At 35.0% G+C, this 17,687-nt stretch overlaps 1 protein-coding gene across 1 annotated transcript in view; it reads right to left on the bottom strand.

Moving 5' to 3' along the window:
- Window positions 1-17,687, bottom strand: part of DMD (dystrophin) — a 2,292,995-nt gene that overhangs the window by 974,668 nt on the left and 1,300,640 nt on the right. Inside the window, 1 exon segment of the mRNA XM_026451980.1 lies at window positions 2,959-2,973. Coding sequence (XP_026307765.1) covers window positions 2,959-2,973 — 15 coding nt within the window.

The following is a 17,687-nucleotide window of genomic DNA, read 5'->3' as shown; positions in this document are numbered from 1 at the left end:
AGAAACTACTGAGCAGGCCATTCATAGTTGTGAAAACAGTATGAAACAGCTATTATCATACCTCTATAAATTAAAATGTTATTTTCTTTCTACAGTTGTGCTCTGAGCTACAAGCATATCAACCATTCCTGGTGGGGTCCAATTCATTATTTCAGCAGATGTAAATAATTTTTACCACAGGCATTTGAAATTAGAAGGCGATTCAGCATTGGAATTGAGAATTGTCCGGACCACTGCTTTACAACCTTGGAATTGAGAAATTTGGAGGTGCCATTGTTCCCTCGGGTCATTTCCATCACTCTCTAATAGGTCTTTCATTTTGTTGGGACTGTTGTATTTGCCACCTTTGGTCAAATGAATCTGAAACAATTCTATAGCTAGAGCAACACCATAAAAGATTATTTTGTCACTGAAATGATGAGCTAGAAAGGAAACACATAGGAAAATCTTGCTCAGCCTTCTATAGCTAAGAAACCAGTGTATGGAGGCCAGAAGAGTAGTACAAGTTCTTCAGAAGCACATGAACTATTTATTCTAATAAATTACAGAGTCCATATGTGGGAGATGCCTCACTGTTTAGTAAAATCATTTCACGGAATAATGTAGACCAGGGTTTCTCATGCTGGTTTCTCCAGGTCTTAGAAATCTGAGGTTTAACTTTTAAAATCTCCTGGAAAATATGTATATACATATTCTGGGTCATTCAGCTCAACTGGAACTGATAGCTGATTGTCGTGTTCCTGCTTTGTTGATATTTATAAAGTCTGGCTTAGTATCAAACAGTTATGTAAAGTGTAAAGAATTGATGAGAATGAACATTATGCACCCTCCATGAAAGAAGACCAAATGACAACCAAATGTATGAAGAAATGCTAAACACAATTAGAATGTAAGAAAACAGGTAGATAAGGAGTTAGTCAATGCCACCTAAGAATACAGATATTAACCTAGAAACATGTTCTTGAATAATTAAGTGACAAGAGCTAGACACAGAATATATAATTTCATTTCTATTTTAAAAGGAAAGTTTATATTAAATTCTATACATGTTATATATATTAAAACATGTTCATATGAGTACAGATAAATGTCTTGATGTGAATGGATGATTCACATGAACACTTAACAAACTTAAATGGGGCAAGGCAGAAATGTATCAGCTCTTTATACAACACTATTTTTAATTTGTTTTAATGAGCATGTGTTACTTTTGTATATCGGGAATACGTTTCTTTAAAAGTATCAGTAAAAAGGATTTTAGAATAAATGGAAGTTTTAAAACAAGCAGCTTGTCATATGAAGATTTCATACTAGTCTTTTTGGATGAATATTTTAAATAGGTTAACACATTCAGTAAAGTTTAATCTGCACAAATTGCTTTGTCTTCCACAGAGGATCTATGTGGAAAACAACCAAAAGCCAGTCCAAACAAGTAAAAGAGAAACTAAACGTAGAGTTGGAACTGATATTCAATTCTGGATTAGAAACTGATTATTTGAAGGAAAAAGCACAGTAAAATCGGATCTGTTGTTTCAGTAAACCTGACACTAACTAATCTGAGGTTTTTTTAAAAAAATTAATTCTGACAAAGCTTGAGATAATATTTTAATAGTGAATCACTACTAAGTAACTATTAAGTATTCAACATTCAATTAAGTCAATTCAGCTTTTGATGTTTCAGCCAGGTAAATGCTCAACATGTGTGGATACAACACGTTATACTTTTCCATTTGTGCAGAATTTTCTACTCAAATAATGTTTTAAGTATTACACACACACACACACAGGATTATATATCCATATCCTTCAACAGAATCTGAATATGCCTTCATATAAATCTTTTGTTTAGGTTAGAAAAGACAATCTATCCTTTGGAGTGATCAATTGCCTATGAGTTTTGTCCCCCCTCAACTGCTGCTTAGTCCATAAACCGAACCTCAGAAGTTCTGCTGGAAGCTACAGTGGAAGTCTTTCTATAATATTCCTGTTGCCAAGACTTTAGAGCTAGTAGTAGAAACAAACTGCAAATGTTATTTACGTTTTATGTAGTAAAATGATAACCTGAATATAAGACTGGGTCTCGATTATTTGTTTATTTCCACACTCCAAAGAGTCTAGATCCACAAAATGCAAACCTAGGATTCCATGCACAAAAGGGTGTAAACACAAATTTTTATGATTCTCCTATCTTTCAAATATACTTATGAATAGTTTATTACTATGGGACAGGTATGGATAAGTGTTGATTTCTTTATGTTTTATTTTTATTTTTTGTAGGTACATAGTATGTATGTATATTTATGGGTTACTTATTGAGAATCCATTCAACAAGTATACAAAGATTGGGGATATTAAAACTGAAAAGAAAGACAACCTGGAAGTTAAAATGTTTGACATTAAAATTTACTAAATAGAAAGTTTGCAAAATTTCACAAACTGTATAAGTTCATCTGATATGATGGATGCTTCCAATTGTAGAATACAGAAATTATACTCCTGAGTTTACATTTTAAAGTTGTGAGACGTTTGGCCTAAATATGTAAATAGAAATGATTTAAAAATATTAATGAATAACTTAAGATAAGTGAATGCTATTACAAAGCTCAAAGTGGATGTTAACGGTTTTGACTCACTCAATTTATTCTTAACAAATGAATTATCTAACATTTCAATGTATATGAGATAAACATGTTTATATTAGAATGACACCAATTCACTCCTTACTCTAAAGCTTCAATTACGTTTAATCTATAAAACCACTAAAGTTAGAGACTATCCATCACATTTTCACTATAAGATAAACACTATGGAGAAATTATGCATACATTTGTTACATTTAAATACTGTTAAAAAGACAATTTCTATGTGTGTGTGCATGTGTGAAGAATCATTCGTTTCTCTATCCACTTGACTACTTGTCATTTCTCTGTTATATAAAAGTGTAAAATGCAGACATACCAGAATTTTTGCGTGCTGAGTTGCTGGGCTTTCTAGGTCTTAAAAGTGCCTAATTATTCCAAATTGTTAGATCATTAATCCTAGCCACAAAAACATCTACATTAATTTAAACCTTGGCAAACATTAAACAAGTAAATTACTAAAGTATGAACCATCATGCCCTGCTTCTCTTCTATTGTTTCTCAGCATCTTAAAGGATTTTATTTATGAAAACTTAGTAATCCCTTAAATATGTTTCTTCAATATATCTGAATTTCCCATTTGTTGTGTGTATGTGTCTGTCTGTATGCATGCATGCCCATGTGTGTAGGTGTATGGTGAGCTAAAGAGGCACACAGTATATACATTAGCTAGCTACAAGTTTTCTACCCATATTTTCCCACAGACCACACTCAACCCATTCTTAAAATGTTGCTTAGGCATTCATCTCCTCCTTCAGCATAATGGGGGAAAATGGTTATGCTTTTTATTTTCTTCTTGTAGATAATTAAAATTTTATTATTCACTCTAGCATGCTATCGATGTTTCAGCGGATCCTTTAAACATCTGGCCTGCTGTTTAAAATGCATGGAGTGAACTGACTTCAGCCCGTGCTGATAATCAGAGGACCTTCAATTAAGTACCTACGAAGCAACCAATGATAAATGAGAGAAAAGACGGTGCAAGTTTGCCAAAGAATTCTTTCATAGTCTGACTCTCGAAAGCAATTAGAATCACTTCTTTTGGCCTTGGAATTAATGAATTTTCATTAAAATTTAAATTTCAAATGATTCCAAGGATATCAAACTTGAGAAGTTGAGCTGATTGTCTACATAATAAATCACACCACAGGAACATGTCAAAAAGACTATGGCAAGTTCTTTGCCATCCAAAGTTTTGTTTCTCCTTGTCAGTGCTATGTGAACATATATAATTGCTTTCTTTTCCTGGAAGCAGCTTACCCAAAGACCTACCGTTACTATACTCTGTATTTCTCTGTTTAGAATTTTTGAAATTATAACTCCAAGACTAACTGAAAGTAGTTCAAGTCTACAAAACAAGTTTGCTCTAATAATCGAATGTGATATGACTTTTATAAATTGCTGCAGTTATATTCTTCACACTGTAATTTGCTTAAATGAGGAAATAAAGTTGAACATTCTAATATCAACATATCCTGTATTTGAAAGTAACATTTAACTTAATAACACAGACATTGTCTTTACTTGACAGAAAACAAAATACACTGGATGTTTGGGTATGTGTAAAGTAAGTGTTGCATTTTGGACTATACAGAAGTATAACCACAAAAAATACTAAACATTTTTGGCCACAGAAAGTAACATGGGTGTTTTGAAATGGTAATAAAATTGAGCAATAAAGCAGAAAAATAATACTCATATAAAAGTGGTCTTCTCTGTGGAAGTTAAATATTTTAATCTTGAATTAAAATAGCACAACACATAAGTACTAGGCACATTTTGTTCACTGCTTTACTCATTCTGACAAAAGTGTGTGCATGTTTTCAATAACAAATTTCACAGCACCTCTTTCTTTACTCGACAGAGTGAGTCTTCTTTGTTAAGAAAAAAAATCTCAACAGTCTAAAGAAGAATTTTCTTAAACATGACATATCCATATCAAGCAGCCATGAAAGAATGTTTCTAGTTCTTACTATAGTATTTTTCTTGCCATGTTCCTCTTCATACGTGTACTTTGAATCAGACTGATTATCAATGATTTAATTGTTCAGTATTTGTTCCATGTATTAATAGTTTATAAAGGATTTTGAGCCTGGGGCAAAACCTCTGTAGTAAATTTCCCCCATCTATCTATCTTTTCCAACTCAGCATTTCAACAGAACTTAAATCACAGGGGTGCTGGCTTATAAAAAAATGTATAACAATAAATAAAAATAGATGATTGTGGCTTTAAGATACGTTCAGAGACTGGGAGAAAGAGCAGAAGTCCCAAACTGACTATCAAACTGTTATAATGTCCATTTTATTTGTCCCACATAGTGTTTAAATATTTCAGTATATGGTCAGCTTGGCACCTATTGCATAGACCTTACTACTTACTTCATGCTTTTCTGTTACCTGACTACCCATGTGTACATTTTGTTTTGCAACACCTGTATTAGATGCTGACATGTTGATTATATTCTATTATACTGACACTGCATGCCTGGCTCATCTCGTCCCTACTTTCACAACTGATACCTAGAGCCCAGTTGCAATACCATTTTAACTTCTGTAGAGAGCAGGGCGTTTTAGTCTTCTGTTTTTACTGTAGGTATCATGAAGTCCCCTATATATTTGGGTGCTTAAGAGACAATAATAATGAACATACTTATGCAATAAATAAATCAGCTCATGATATGGTGACTGGAATTACTTTTGTGAGCACAAACTAATGCTAACATTTTTTGGATGCACAACATGTCAGTACATAGTTACCAACGATGGATGGACAGAAATATTGTTTTAGAAAGTCTGAGTTTTAATACAAAAATAGATGAGAGAAGGAAGTTCCTGAGTTTATACAGATCACCTATAGTGGAAATTGGGATATGTAGAAATAAAATAAATTAAGCTTAATAGTTAGTAATACAGTTAAAAGCAATGGAATATATAACCCATGGATTTTTCAGTCTACTACTTACAATTTCAGTATTAGCATGCTTTTCTCACTGAAAACATTAGAAAACTAGATTAAAATTTTTCAGACACATGGACAAAGAATGTTTTTATCTTTCTGAAAGATTATCAGAATATGTAATAATTAGCTCATAAATAAAGAAGTGACTCATAACAAAAATATAAAAGAATTCACATTGTGATCAAAGCAGAATAAGATCTCTGACATGACTTGATACAAAGAATACGCTTCCAATTCACCCAATTTTTATTTTTATGTATAATACATTAGATACTTTTAGTGACCATAAATATTTATATGACATCTTTTTTTTTTTACATGTACTTTTTTTTCAACTTTCGAGATCCAGAGGGTACATGTTCAGGTTTGTTACCTGGATATACGGCATGATGCTGATGTTTGGGATACAAATGATCCCATTAACCAGATAGTAAGCATAGTACACAATAGTCAATTTTTCAACCCTTGTCTCCCTCTCTCCTCTCCCCTTCTATTAGTCCCTAGTTTCTATTGTTGCCATCTTTAATTCTGTAAGTACTCAACATTTAGCTCCAACTCATAATTGAGTACATGTAGTCTCGGGTTTTCTGTTCCTGTGTTAATTTGCTTAGGATGATGGCCTCTAGCTGCATCTGTGTTGCCGCAAAGGATATGATTTTGTTCTTTTCGTGGCTGCATAGTATTTTATGGTGTATACATACCACATTTACTTTATCCAGTCCAACCTTGACGGACACCTGTGTTGATTCCATTACTTTGCTATTGTGAATAGTGCTGTGACAAACATATGAGTGCATGTGTCTTTTTGGTAGAACAGTTTGTTTTCTTTTGGATATATACTCAGGAATGGGACTGCTGGGTCAAATGATAGTTCTAGTTTAAGTTCTTTGAGAAATGTCCAAACTGCTTTCTACAGCGGCGTCTCTGCAGCCTTGCCAGCATTGGTTGTCTTTTGATGTTTTAATAAAGCCAGTCTGACTGGTATGGGATGGTATCTCCTTGTGGTTTTGATTTGCATTTCTCCGATGATTAGTGATGTGATGCATTTTTTTTTAAAGTTTGTTGGCTGTGTGCATATCTTCTTTTGAGAAATGTCTGTTCATGTCTTTTGCCCATTTTTAAAATGGTGTCTTATGATTTTTGTTTGTTCAGTCGTTTAGGTTCCTTATAGATTCTGGATATTACACCATTGTCAGATGCATAATTTGCAAAAGTTTTCTCCCATTTGGTGGTTGTCTGTTTACTCTGTTGATCATTGATTTTGCCATGCAGAAGCTCTTTATTTTAATAAGTCCTTGCTTGTCATTTTTTTTTTTTTTTTTTTTTTTGCAATTGCTTTTAAGGACTTAGTCAAAAATTCTTTCCCAAGCCAATGTCCAGAATGGTATTTCCCAGATTTTATTCTAGGATTCTTATAGCTTGAAGTCTTACATTTAAATCTTTAATCCATTTCCCAATGCTTATTTTTTCATTGACTTTGTCGACGAACAGGTGGCTGTAGGTGTGCAGCTTTATTTCTGTGTTCTCTATTCTGTTGCATTGGTCTATGTGTATATGACATCTTTTTAGGATTTTAAACCTGTTCAATGCCCTAACAAAATATAACTTTTAAGTGATTTGAAAAAAACTGCCTACTAAATCTAAACTTGGAAACTGCCTACTTAATTCTATAATGAGCAGGGTAACCTCAGCATATATTTCAAAAGTTAGGCTAAACTCCGTATCTATTTGAAAAGTAACCATGAGCTTAACTATAATTTGAGATCACCCACCATAATACGGAAGTGAAGCAGGTGAGATTGGTTGGTTTGGGAATAGAGTTACAATGTTGTAAATTCCAAATTGGAACATATTGACCTGACAACTGAATAGAATATTTGCAATCAATATTGTTCAGAGACATTTTAGTCATTTGGCCCTTCTGTAACAGAGTCATAGCCCAATGCTTATCATGAAATACTTGGGACAAAGTATCTGAAATGTTAAAAGTTTGGGGGACATAATTATGGTTTGTGATGGTATCGTATGCATGTATCTAAAATCATGGCTGTCGTTATAATTAAAATTGTATTTACTTCCTTTTGACATGATGGCATTGAAAAGAAGAAATGATAAGTGTTTGAGATGGTAGATATCCCAATTACCCTGATTTGATCATTACACATTATATGCTTGTATCAAAATATCACTAGTATCTTAGAAATATGTACAATCACTATGTATCAACACAAAAAAATCTAAATATGTTTCTTTAGAAAAAAGGAAGAATGTCAGATTTTTAAAGGGTAATAATTATTTTATATGCAAAAATATTTTTCTCATATACATAACTATGGTAGAATTGAGTGTTTAATTAATACAGTAAAATATTCTAATAGCAATAGATTTGTGGGCACCATAACTTTCTAGAAGCAGCAGAGAAAGTTCTATAACTATCCAACCGAGTTTTATCTGTTATATAAGGGTTTTGAATGCTTTTCTATAGCATAGTTTGATCTTTTTTCATTTGAAGCAGTAAAAGAAATTTCAATGAAGCATTTTAAGTATGGTGATAGATTAATGACTGCATACAATTTCATTCATTTAATTTTATTTCACCAAATTAGTCTTCAAATCCTCCAGACCATCTGTGAATATCTGGTTGACTTGTCAGGGTGCATTTTGCCTGAGTTCAGGGGCGCTGTGAATTTCTCACTCCAGTTTAAATTTAGGACCTCTGAACACTGTTCCTCTGTATTTAACATCTGATGGGAAGTCTTTGATAAGCGAAAACACATTCATTACCTGCATTCCAGAAATTAAACCATCAGTAACATGTTGCTACATTTTCACCTTAAACTGACAAGGAGGACATTATACCAAGATGGAAAAAATACGTGAGCAAATAGGCTAATTAGGTGCTACTGGTTTAGATTATCAGTCAGCAGCAGGACTGTAGGTAGCCACAGGGAGTACAGGCAGGGGAAGAAAGCAGGCTTGATCTAGATTCAAGCATGAAACCAGCACTCTAGAACATGATGGTGTAATCTGGAGCAGATAAACAGAACCTGTTTCATGATAGCATTTACGATTATTTAGGTCAATCAGAAGGCTAGGAAGCAGTCGGTCTCCCTAGTCCACTCAAACTGCTGAGGAAGGTGAACCATGCAGTTCATCAGAGGGCTATAAAGAGGTATCAGCACTTCAGTTTACCATATGGGCATCTTGGGCTCACAAAACCAAACAGATTTTTGGTATCAAAAATAGTATTGCAGCCTCTGTGGAAACCACTCATAGGGTTTCTTATCTATGTAACATTGACATAATAGAAACTTGGACTTCCTAGAGCCCATTCAGAGAACAAGTAAATGGGTGCAGTCTAAAAAGTAAGTCTCTGTCACTTACATCATGCTTCCTGAGAATATCACTTGCAACTGTGAATTATGCTGCTATAAACATGTGTGTGCAAGTATCAACCCAAATGCCCATCAATTGACAAGTAGATAAAGAAACTGGGTATGTATATATGCATGTGTGTGTGTGTGTGTGTGTGTGTATATATATGTGAATACTACTCAGCCATTAAAAGGAATTAATTAACAGCATTTGCAATGACCTGGATGTGATTGGAGACTATCATTGTAAGTGAAGTAACTCAGGAATGGAAAAGCAAACATCGTATGTTCTCATTGATATGTGGGAGCTAAGCTATGAGGATGCAAAGGCATAAGAATGATACAATGGACTTTGGATACTTTGGGGGAAGAAAGGGGGTGTCGAGGGATAAAAAACAACATATATGGTATAGTGTATACTACTTGGGTGATGGGTGCACCAGGATCTCACAAATTACCACTAAAGAACTTACTCATGTAACCAAATACCACCTGTATCCCAGTAACTTATAGAAAAATAAAACAATAACAAATAAATAAAATAAAAAAGAATATCATTTGCTAGGAGAAAGAATAAAACTTGATCTTGAAGATCAAAACAACCCTAGATGAGAAAGCAAATATATGACCTGATCTTTTTATTTTCCATCCTCATTTTCTCTTCAATGATATGTATGAAGACAAATCATAAGGTTAGAAAGGTAATCCAACTTGTTGGTAATTGCTCTCAAATTGATTTCTCTATTCTGTTGGCATTTATCAGAATTATTTAAATTTCAAAGCACAATCTAAGAATTCCATGAGATAAATCTTATTGTAAATGAATTATATTACCATGGGCTTGACCATTATTTGTGAAAGTGACTTTATCTCCCTTGCTTATTATTGAATATCGTTTATGAACAAGGTGGCATATTTCCTTCTGTTTGATTTTTGTAAAGTACTCTGCATCTTGAGGGGTTGGGTGCTGATATATGTGCTATGATAGGTACTATGAAAAACCCTTTGCTCTCCAATGACATTCTTATTATTTGAAGTCATTTCTTAATGTTTCTAAAATATTTTTAAAACACTGCTCTTTTGAGATTTTAAAATTGTTATTTATATTGCAATATTTCATATAAATTAATTTACTCCCTAGGAGGAAACTATATAGTAAACAAAGATTTTTTTTTTTACCTTTTGAAAAATAATGCCTTCTAGTTGGGAAAAAAATGCTTTACAAAAGAGGTTCCAAAACCCAGAGGGGCCCACATTCATTGTGTTCTTTCTTGACTAACGAATTCCTTGAGTCCTGTTTCAAGTACAGATCGTAGTATCTATCAATGTCTTACCCATTTTTCCCTGTTAGTGTTTCAAATACATTTTAGTTCCTGTCAAATAATCTGGGATGTGGTAACAGATTTTCACATATACATTAAGAAAATTTGGTTCAGGACAGGTCCACTGATAAAGTTTCCTGGTGTGCCCAATACTCTAGTAATTCCTTAATAGAAACCTAAGAGCAATTAGCTCTTTATAGATCATCTTAGGTAGCCCGGAGAAAAAACTCACTCCAGGTATAGCATCCTTTCCTATTTCATCATTTCCTTTAACATCTAGTTTTATTATCTTAATGCTTTGTCATTTTGTTAGTATTTTGTATTCTTAATAATTTTTTAGTGTTTTATACATTGCAAAGGACAGACACAGCCTGTGATGCAGACAGGGCTGCTTCAGTTAATATTCTTTTGACAACAAAGATCCAGAATTAGCCCAATATCAACCTACAAATAAACGAGAGGGTTGGAAATAAGTGTAATGATTCCGGCCAAAAATAAACACAAGGCCAGTCTGCTAAACTCTTACGTTGCAAAAACGTACTTATTACTTCACTTAGCCTTTAAGAAAGACATGGGATGAATTGGGCTTTTTAAAGTAAGAAGGGGAAAAAAAGAAACACTCTTAGTTCCTTTATCCAGTACTCCTGACTCTGCAATGTAGATTGTTTCCTCCTCTAATTGGCAAAATGCTGCAGGATTTCAGTCCCTCGGTGAAAGTGACTTAGGAAGGGGCATTAATTCTTTCAGTGCACTAGGGCGTCATTTGGCAAATTACTATATGTGAGCAATAAATCAAAGAGTTCGAAGATGCCTTGAGAAATTCTCCAGGATTATTCTCTTGCCTTCTGGTAAATTAGAAACTTACTACATTCAATAACAAGTGTATATATATTTTATAAACATGGCTACAAAATCATGGAAGAACTATGATTATTTTACAACCCCTCTTTTTAAATGTTTTCCTAAACCTGTATGGTATGTATGTATATTTCAAACTGCCAAAAATCCCTGGATTGCAAGTAAAATTCAATATCCCACTTGCAAAATGAATGGGTTAATTGTTCTTACTTTAGACTCTTTCAAGTTTTCAAAGAATAATTTAAACTGCTAAATATTTAGAACACATATACTTCATTTGGTGACTTAATAGATAACAGAATAGAATTAGTTGTGAAAATTTGTACTAATCAAAAAAATGAACTAATGTCATTTTGAATTGACACCTATATAAATTCTGATTTAAACATATTTTTACATCTCAAAAGAAAGAGCATAGCGTTAAGTCTAAGAATCCATTTTAACCATAGAGAGGCATAGCAATTATCTAATCTTATAAGGTTAAAAATATGAGAACCTTTTCATAATGATATTAAAGTATTAATTAGTACAAGAGTTGCTCGATTATATTCCATAAAGACAAAGAAAATTTTAAGATAAATTCCCATTTAGCAGGTAAATATTTTTCCCTCAAACAAGGGAATACATAAGGAGATGAAAAATTCTCAAATTTTTTCTTTTTACAAATAAGAAAAAAACCTCAACCATATAAAAACCATATGACATAAAAAGCTATAGTTCTAAATGCTAGCCATAGAAATGCATTATTATATTATGATACTATTTATCTGTTCATAAACATGACCTGCCTCCCCAATGCAATTTTAGGATCAATGAAGAGGAGATTCTACATCTTTTTAAATTCCCCCAACACCCTAGTGCATGGGAACAACATACAGTACTTTCTCAAAATAAGAAGTAGGATGATGAAGAAATTGCATTTACTATGCAAGGGCTGAATACAAAAGGAGATTAGTGGACTATTTGGAAAAAGAGAACGATTATTAATATTTACTTTAAGACATAAAGTCAGAAACTATAGCCTATGGGCAACTCTCATTTGCTGCCTGTGGCGTATGGCACACAAGCTAAGAATGGGTTTTACATATTAAATGGTTGGGGAGAAATCAAAAGAACAATAAAATTTTGTAACACAAAAATTATACGATATTCAAATTTCTGTGTGTATAAAGTTTGCTAGGAACAAAACCATGCTCAGTAATGTATGTATTGTCTGCTTTCATACTACAACTCTGTTATTGAATAATTGCGAAAAAGATGGCAAGCCTAAAATATTTACTAACTAGCCCTCCAAGTAAAAGCCTTCTGATTCCTGCTTTAGGAGAAAGCACATACGAGGAGGTAAAAATAAACCTTTTTTTTTTTTTTTTTTTTTTTAATTGCAATCAGATTCCAATTGGACCCTAAGAGCTCAATTGTGGAAGCGGAAGGGGAAAAACAACAACAGCAACAACAACAAAAAACCTTAGAGGAAAAGAGAGCTGAGTGGAAAAAGTCTTTGAAAATTTAGTCCTAAAATCTGTATTTACATTCTCATGCTTTCCTGAAATCACAGAAAGAGGGAACTTCTGCTTTAAGAGGACCTTTGAATAGACTGACGAGGAATAAAGCATTGAAGAGAGAGGAAGTGAACTCCTCAGAGAAAGCTCTAATATGAGAAACACAGTTCTAGAGAGAAGTTAATGTTACTCCATTTTTCTGTCTCATTTCTTTCAAGCTCTAAGCATGAGTAAGTGTTAACGGTAAGTAAATATGTATTCTCTCTGCTATTCTAAAAACAGAAGGAGGGGGACCACTCGTAAAATTAAACACTGACTATAAAAATAATTTATCCATATGTAGGATTTTTTCAGTTGGAGAAAGCACTTAAGCCCACAGAATGTGTGCCTAGGTTCTGCGATAACAATGCAATAGAAACAGTCACAATTAACATACACGCACACAAACACAGAAACACATTTTCGTGCTTTCACTATAGTTACTTATGGAAAAAAATCAAATAAAATGAGGGCATTGGAAGGCAAACAAAACATGCAAATACTTATTTTTTGACAAAACTTTAATGTGAAGTATCACAACTGTCTGAAAATTTAACTCTCCAACAAGGTCGTTCTTGTGAAACCGTTATTTATCTTGCAAGTTCCTACAGATTCTCAATTCTATGCCCATAATTTTCCTATCCCTCGAGCCCTGATAAAGTTTTCATGGAAAAAATGATTTTTTTTGAGATTCGACATTTAATCTCTTAATTATTCTAAGGAAATAACATCTTTCCAGTGTTACAGATTTCATACCAAAAAAAAAAAAAAAGTTATTTAGGGCTGGGCGCAGCAGCTGACGCTTGTTATCTCAGCACTTTGGGAGGCCGAGATGGGCAGATTGCTTGAGACCAGGAGTTCGAGACAAGCCTGGGCAACATGGCGAAATCTGGTCTCTACTAAAGATACAAAAATCAGCCAGGCGTGGTGGCAGACACTTACAATCCCAGCTACTGGAAGACAGAGGCACAAGAATCATTTGAACCCACGCGTGGGAAGTTGCAGTAAGCTGTGACCATGCCAGTGCACTGCACTCCAGCCTGGGTGACAGAGTGAGACTGTCTCAAAAAAAAAAAAAAAAAAAAAAAAAGAGAGAGAGAGAGAGAGAGAAATGTTATTTAGAACTAACAAGGCACTGTGCTGGCTGCTATGGGAGACACAAAGGAATGCAAAGTCATGGCCCTCCAGAGTATTATAACCTCAGCGGAAAGACAGGTGTACAAGCAACTATGATACAAGGCAAATGGAGGTAATGATTTAAAAGAGCTAGATGAGGGAAGAAGGGATTACCTCTGGTGGGAAATTTTAGATGACTTCACGAAAATGTTGTGCTCTGGCCATAAAGGAAGCATAAGAGTTTTTTTTTTTTGGTTTTTTTTTTTTTTTTTTTTTTTTGAGACGGAGTCTCGCTCTCCCAGGCTGGAGTGCAGTGGCGCCATCTCGGCTCACTGCAAGCTCCGCCTCCCGGGTTCACGCCATTCTCCTGCCTCAGCCTCCCGAGTAGCTGGGACTACAGGCGTCGGCCACCACGTCCGGCTAATTTTTTGTATTTTTAGTAGAGATAGGGTTTCACCGTGTTAGCCAGGATGGTCTTGATCTCCTGACCTTGTGATACCCCCACTTCGACCTCCCAAAGTGCTGAGATTACAGGCGTGAGCCACTGCGCCTGGCCCATAAGACTTCTTTAATAAGAGATGCAGCAAAGAACATTCTAGGAAGACATTATTACATTACAGAGGCATGAGAGGGTAGAGCCTTGTCTGCCTCAATCTCAGATTCATAAACCATGGGAGAGGCCCAGGAATCTGTGTTAGTAACAAGCTCCCTAGGAGATTCTGATGGAGGGGTTCTGCAAACTGCACTCTAAGACTGACATAGAATATTTGCCAAAAAAAAAAATAAGAGTAGGGAAGAGCAGGAACAAGGTATAGTGTGAAAGCTATAGGCTTGATGATAATAACGTGAGAAAGCAAGTCTAAGCTTGTGGCAAAGAGTCAATGTAATTTTCAGCATAAGGCAATGAATGCCTTACTATGTCAATTTGATATATTTACAGTTAGGTCAAATAGACTCCATTTGTATAAAATTCAAAAACTGGCAAAAGTAATCTATGGCATTAGAAATCACGATAATGTTTATCCATGGGGGTAGCATAGAGAGATGGAAAAGGGGCAGAAGGGGGTTCTCAGAGGTATCATTAAGGTTCTGTTTTTAATCTAAGTGCTGGTTAAAGGGATGTATTCAGTTTGTGAAAATTCATCTAACTGCACCTTTATATTATGCATGCTTTTCTACCAAAGTATATTATACTTCAGTAAGAAGTTTTAAAAATTAGGCTGACTGGGTGTATTTCAACTAAAAGAAAACATCCTATAATTGTTATCTAATGATTCTCATAAAATTTCATAATAACTTAATAACTTAATACCTGTTTCAATTCTCTGGAAGTTATATAAATGTGATACAATAGAATATAAGAGAAATGTTCAAAACCATTTTTGAGATGATTTTAATGGGGAAAGTAACTTCTTAAAGCTTCCTTGCTAACACTTAAATCCCATGAGATTGTTATCATCCTTGAGTCTATTATTTGTCACTGTCTCAGCTTGCTGTGCCCCTTCACAGTAAAACTTCTTGAAAAAGTTTTCTATAATCTTTGTATCTATCTTCTCACCTTATATTATTTACTCAACCTACTCCTCTGGACTTTCCATATCCATCATTCTGTTGAAATTGCTCTTGTCCAGATCACCAAAAAAATTATATGTTGCCAAATCCAATAATCACTTACCTTTTGATTATACTGAGCCCCTCATAACATACTAGGTTATTAATTACTCCCTCCCTTCAACACTCTGTTTGTATCTTTCATATTACCACACTCTCCTGATTCCCCTCCTAATTCTCAGTATGCTATGTTGGATGTCCCTCTTCTAAATATCTGAGTGTCTCAGGGCTTGATCTTGAGGCCATTTATGTTCTCTTGGAAGTCTCTAGTGCCATGGCTCTAGATAGATACTTAATGTGTATCTCCCAGCCCTAAGCTCTTCTCTAAAATCCAAATTTATATTCAGTTTCCTAGGGTCTCTAATAAACATCCCCAAACTAGCATGTCCAAATAAAAATTCCTGATACTTTTTGTCCAAATCTGCTCTTACTTTAATATTCTACATCTCAATAAATGGCAATACCCTCATCATAATTGTTCAAGTTAAACATTTGAGAGTTAACACTGATTTATTTTCTTCTCCTACCAATTAAGCCTTGTTGACTACAAATCCGAAATCAGTCACTTCAAACTCTCCAGTACAATCGTCCTTGTCCAAGCTGCTATCATCTCTCACATGGACTACTCATTTAGTGACTGGTCTTTTTATTCCACTTTCACCCCCTACATTCCATTTTCTGTAAGCCAGTCAAAGTGAAGCTAATACTCTCCAATCACTTGCCACCATAATTACAATAAAATCTAAACAATTTATAAAAACGAACGAGTTTTTATATGAGCTGGCCATTGCCTACTTCTCCAACTCACTCATCCTCAATGTTTTAGCCGTATTGGCTTATTGTTGTTGTTGTCCCATGAATATGTTAACTTGTCTTTACACCAAACACTACGTATTAGTGGTACTCCTGCCTAGAATACTGTTCCTTTTGATTGTTACTATAGGAGATCAATATATACCACTCCAAAATATGGCACTTTGACATAAAGATTACTTTTAGTTAGAGGCAAGTAAGAATCAATATAAGCAAAATGAAGCCTTCCTAGTGCTTCCCTTGTCTAACTAAAAGCAGAAACTTCTGAGAAATGATAACTGCTATAAGCCCTCTCTCCTGGGAAATTGTTAGAGCCATGAAGAATATGAAAAGTTGATCTCAAGATAGACTTGGCACAAACAAACTATACTCCGTGTTTCTCCCATATATTTACCTTCCTACAGTTTGGCAACCTTAAATACCTAAACCCCTGTTTTCTTTGTTTTGTCATTTCTCTACAAGTTTACTGTTCTTTGTTCAGATGCTATATAAACCCAACATTCTAGCCACCCCTTTGAGTTATTCATCACTGAGTTTCTACCAGGTGTACGTGCACTGAATATTTTAATACACTTCTACTGTTTTTCTCTTGTTAATCTGTCTTTTGTCATTCTAACTTTGTAGGACTCCAGCTGGATAACCTAGAAGGGTAGAAGGAACATATTTTTCTTCCCCTACATCACAGAACTGGCCCCTTTTTGTCATTCAGATCTCTGTTTAAATAATGTGGCTCAGAAAAAAATGTCCTTGGTTGGGCCCGGTGGGTCACGCCTGTAATCCCAGCACTTTGGGAGGCCGAGGCGGGTGGATCGCTAGAGGTCAGAAGTTCGAGGCCAGCCTGGGCATCTCTAGTGAAAATACAAAAATCAGCTGGGTGTGGGGGTGCATGTCTCTAGTCCCAGTTACTTGGGAGGCGTAGGCGCAAGAAAAGCTTGAACAGGTGAGCTGGGATTGCACCACTGCTCTCCAGCCTGGGCAACAGAGCAAGAGAAAGGAAGGGAAGGGAAGGGGAGGGGAGGGGAGAGGAAGGGAGGGGAGAGGGAGGGGGGGAGGAGGGGAGAGGAAGGGAGGGGAGAGGGGAGAGGGGAGGAGGGGAGAGGGGAGGAGAAGGGAGGAGAAGGGAAGGGAGGGGAGGGGAGGAGAGGGGAAGGGAGGGGAGGGGAGGGGAGGGGAGAAAGGAAAGAAAGAAAGAGGGTGGGGAAAAAAAAAAAGAAAAAAAATGTCCTTGATAATCCAAACCAAAGTGGTCATCCTTCACAATCTGTAATTTTACCCTATTTTAAAGTCTCTTTATGCACATTTTTCTAGTTTATTTTGTTTTCCGTCTCGGGTAAGAGAATGTAATCTCCATGTCGATACAAATCATATCTTGATTGCTAATTGCTGTAATTCCAGTGTGCCCAGAAGTACATGTCCTGTAATAGGCGTTTGATAAACTTTTGTTGAATTCTGAATGT

Source organism: Piliocolobus tephrosceles, chromosome 12 (genome assembly GCF_002776525.5).
Source record: "Piliocolobus tephrosceles isolate RC106 chromosome 12, ASM277652v3, whole genome shotgun sequence".
NCBI classification, from domain to species: Eukaryota; Metazoa; Chordata; class Mammalia; order Primates; family Cercopithecidae; genus Piliocolobus; species Piliocolobus tephrosceles.
Note: the sequence above shows the minus strand (reverse complement) of the source record. Positions and strands in the feature narration are given on the sequence as shown.